Source organism: Leptonychotes weddellii, chromosome 6 (genome assembly GCF_054177405.1).
Source record: "Leptonychotes weddellii isolate Sample4059 chromosome 6, ASM5417740v2, whole genome shotgun sequence".
NCBI lineage: Eukaryota > Metazoa > Chordata > Mammalia > Carnivora > Phocidae > Leptonychotes > Leptonychotes weddellii.
The window spans coordinates 34232590-34235483 of NC_138374.1; the positions used below are offsets into that span (position 1 = coordinate 34232590).

Here is a 2894-nt window from a genome sequence, read left to right on the forward strand (position 1 = left end):
TGGTCAGGCTTCTGATTAAAGACTTGAACAAAGACTTCAACAAATCACTTACTAGGTGTGAGCATTGTTCGAAGTACTTAACTAGTATTAACTCAATCCATGTAACTCCACTAGGCATTTGCTATTATCATCTCTAGATGAGGAAACAGAAATCAGTAACTTTCCCAAGACCACCTCATAAACCAAGTGCACCCTTGGGATTTGTGCCCTGGCTCTTTGCCCCAGGCACTGTGAACCTCGGGCAGGTCCTGGCTGGCTGACCCCAGCCCGCCCCCTTCCCCTGCAGCCCTGCTCTGCAGCTGTATCATGAAGAGAGTGACCCGGGCCCTTCTCCTCACACTGGCAGGTGAGTCCTCCCAGAAGTGAACCTGCTGCCACTCACCCTCCCCCCAAGGCAGCAAAAACCAGGGCAGCATCTCCCAAAGGGGGCCTGATGTTGAACAAATGTATATTCATTTAAACTGTCAATTTAAAGAGTGACACTAAGGAGATAATAGTACAGGGAGGAAGTGGATATTGCAAAAGTTGTCCTAAATAATTGAACATTCGAAAACAGTAACCATCTGTTGGCATAAAGAGAGAAGCATTCCCTATTCCCTGTCAGGGCATTAGCCAGGATCTGTGTAGGAAGCTTCTCAGAAGAGGGTAAAAAGATACCAACACACCATTCCATTTCAAATGCAAGAAAGACTAGCAGGAAGCCTGAAAAATGGCAGGAAGGGCTGAGGGGGAGTGGCAAAGGCTATGGGGTGAGAGACAAAATCCCAGGGCTATTTGGGGCTGGGGAAGGTGTGAGGGTCCCCCCGCCAACCTGCCCACCCAGGAGGCTGGTCTGGGCTGAGGACATACCTCCTGATTCATTATGAGACCAGTGTCATGAATTAATACCCGTTGATACCCGATCCCTCTGCTTTTCCCACCCAGGCCTGCCTGCCTTGGAAGCCAACGACCTGGTTGGTGAGTGAGGCCCCAGACTGCCCTGCTCCTGCTGCCCCACATTTTCCCTCTAAGACCCCACATCCTGCCTCCTGGTTCTGGTTCTTATTTTCCTCCCCCCCACTTCCTGCAGATAAAGACAGTCCCTTCTACTATGGTAAGAGCTGATCTCCCTCATCCCCCACCCCCTACCTTTGCCTATCCTGGACTGCTTTGCTAGAGCTTGGTGAGGGCTAATGAGAAAAGAGGGGCAGGATGGGGCTGGGACTGGGGATTACAGAGTCGGCATGGTCTATGAAAAGAGCAAGAGGCCAATATGCAACATGGTCTTGGGAGAACTTCAAGCCAGCAAGGAGGGAAGATACCCACAGGATATTTAGGAAGATTTCTGGGGAAGGGGCTGGAGGCCGTTGGGCCCCCAGGTATCTCACCTAATCTTCCTTCCACTCTCTCACTTGCCTTCCCCAGCACCCGCTCCTTGTTGCTCGACAGTCCCCAGCAGCTTTTCTCCTCCTCTGCCTGGCACTGTCCTCCAGTGTCCCTACACACCCCCCTCTCCCCCCAGCCTCAGCGCAAATGCCACCTTTCAGAAAAGCCTTCCTTGATCAAAAAGCCTTCCAACTCCCTTCTTTTTCTGTGCTCTTCTGCTTATTTTTTCTTCCTAGTGCTGTTCCCACCAGCTATTGTACCGCGTATCTATTTACTGGCTTGTCTTTCTTGTTGCCTGAACTGTAAGTGCATCTGCACAAGCAGGTGATCATAAATATCTTTTGAGTGAATGAGTGGGGCAGAGCCGGGCTGGTGCCCGCTTACTCTCTGCTCCCCCAGACTGGGAAAGCCTGCAGCTGGGCGGGATGATTTTTGGAGGGCTCCTGTGCATCGCTGGAATCCTGATAGCCCTGAGTGAGTGGTGGGGCTCGCAGGCCGGGCCCGGGGGGAGGCGGTGGGGTGGCCCAGGCGCCCCAGGTTCTTTGCACTGACCAGCTCTTCCTCCCACAGGTGGAAAATGCAAGTGCAAGTACAGTCAGAAGCACAGGTGAGACAGGGCCCCCACTGTTTGCCCCGGGAGCAGAGCACACCTACTTGGGGGTAAAGTCCTGCAATTTAGAGCAAGAGGACAGCCCCTTGGCTGCTCCCTGGGCTTGCAGTGGGGTTTGTTATTCACTGATAATAGAAAGCTATAACCCTTGGTATTGTTTAAAGTGACAGGGGAAGAATAGCAAGCAAGTGTGCCCCCTGGGGAGGGAGCACCAGGCGTCCTCCTGGGGGATACAGAACAGAAGGTCTGGGGATGCTAATTTGATGTGTTTCTTTCTTAGCCCCTTACCTGAGAAGGCCATTCCACTCATCACTCCAGGTAAGACGGGCTTCTTTGAGGGGCTTCCAGGCCCTCAGGCAGGGTGGCCATAGTATTTGAGCATTATTAAATGCCTTGTGTAATGCTGTCGTAAGCCAGCCCACCCTTGGGGTTTCTGGAGGCTGAGGGGGTTGCCTTTGTAGTGACCATGTCTGTGAGGACCTGACTCCCATTCTCTCTTCAGGCTCTGCCAGTACCTGCTGAGCACAGGACCAGCTTCGTGGCATTCTTGGTACCAGCTCCCATGCTGTTCTCTCCCCACCTGGGGGCCTTACCCTCCATGATGGCCTTTCTCCCCCAGCGTGGGCCCTTAAGCTCCCTTCTGATCAGGAGGCTGTCCAAAGCTTATTTCTAAATTAAACTGTCTTATCCCTCCCTCCAGTGTCTTGTGAATGAGTCTTTCTGTAGGTCTGATCAGGGATGGGCAGGCTGGGCAGGGACTCCGACGTCTTGCTCGGGAATGCTCAGGCCCCTCAGTGGCTGGTGGCGAGGGGGTCCTGTGGATTGCTAATGCCCAGGGAGCAGCCAAGGGGCTGTCCTCTTGCTCTAAATTGCAGGACTTTACCCCCAAGTAGGTGTGCTCTGCTCCCGGGGCAAACAG

At 53.2% G+C, this 2894-nt stretch overlaps 1 protein-coding gene across 3 annotated transcripts in view; it reads left to right on the top strand.

The window, feature by feature from the left end:
- Positions 1-2668, top strand: part of FXYD4 (FXYD domain containing ion transport regulator 4) — a 6085-nt gene extending 3417 nt beyond the window's left edge. For 2 of the 3 annotated variants that reach the window (XM_081823871.1, XM_081823872.1), the window contains 7 exons: positions 287-346; positions 925-957; positions 1070-1093; positions 1765-1839; positions 1936-1972; positions 2256-2293; positions 2478-2668. In XM_081823871.1, the coding sequence (XP_081679997.1) occupies positions 307-346; positions 925-957; positions 1070-1093; positions 1765-1839; positions 1936-1972; positions 2256-2293; positions 2478-2497 (267 nt within the window). In that variant the 5' untranslated portion in view covers positions 287-306 and the 3' untranslated portion in view covers positions 2498-2668. Of the gene's footprint in view, positions 1-225; positions 347-924; positions 958-1069; positions 1094-1764; positions 1840-1935; positions 1973-2255; positions 2294-2477 lie in introns of all 3 variants that reach the window. The other variant, XM_081823873.1, reaches the window with a different exon arrangement.
- Positions 2669-2894: the final 226 nt, after the last annotated feature.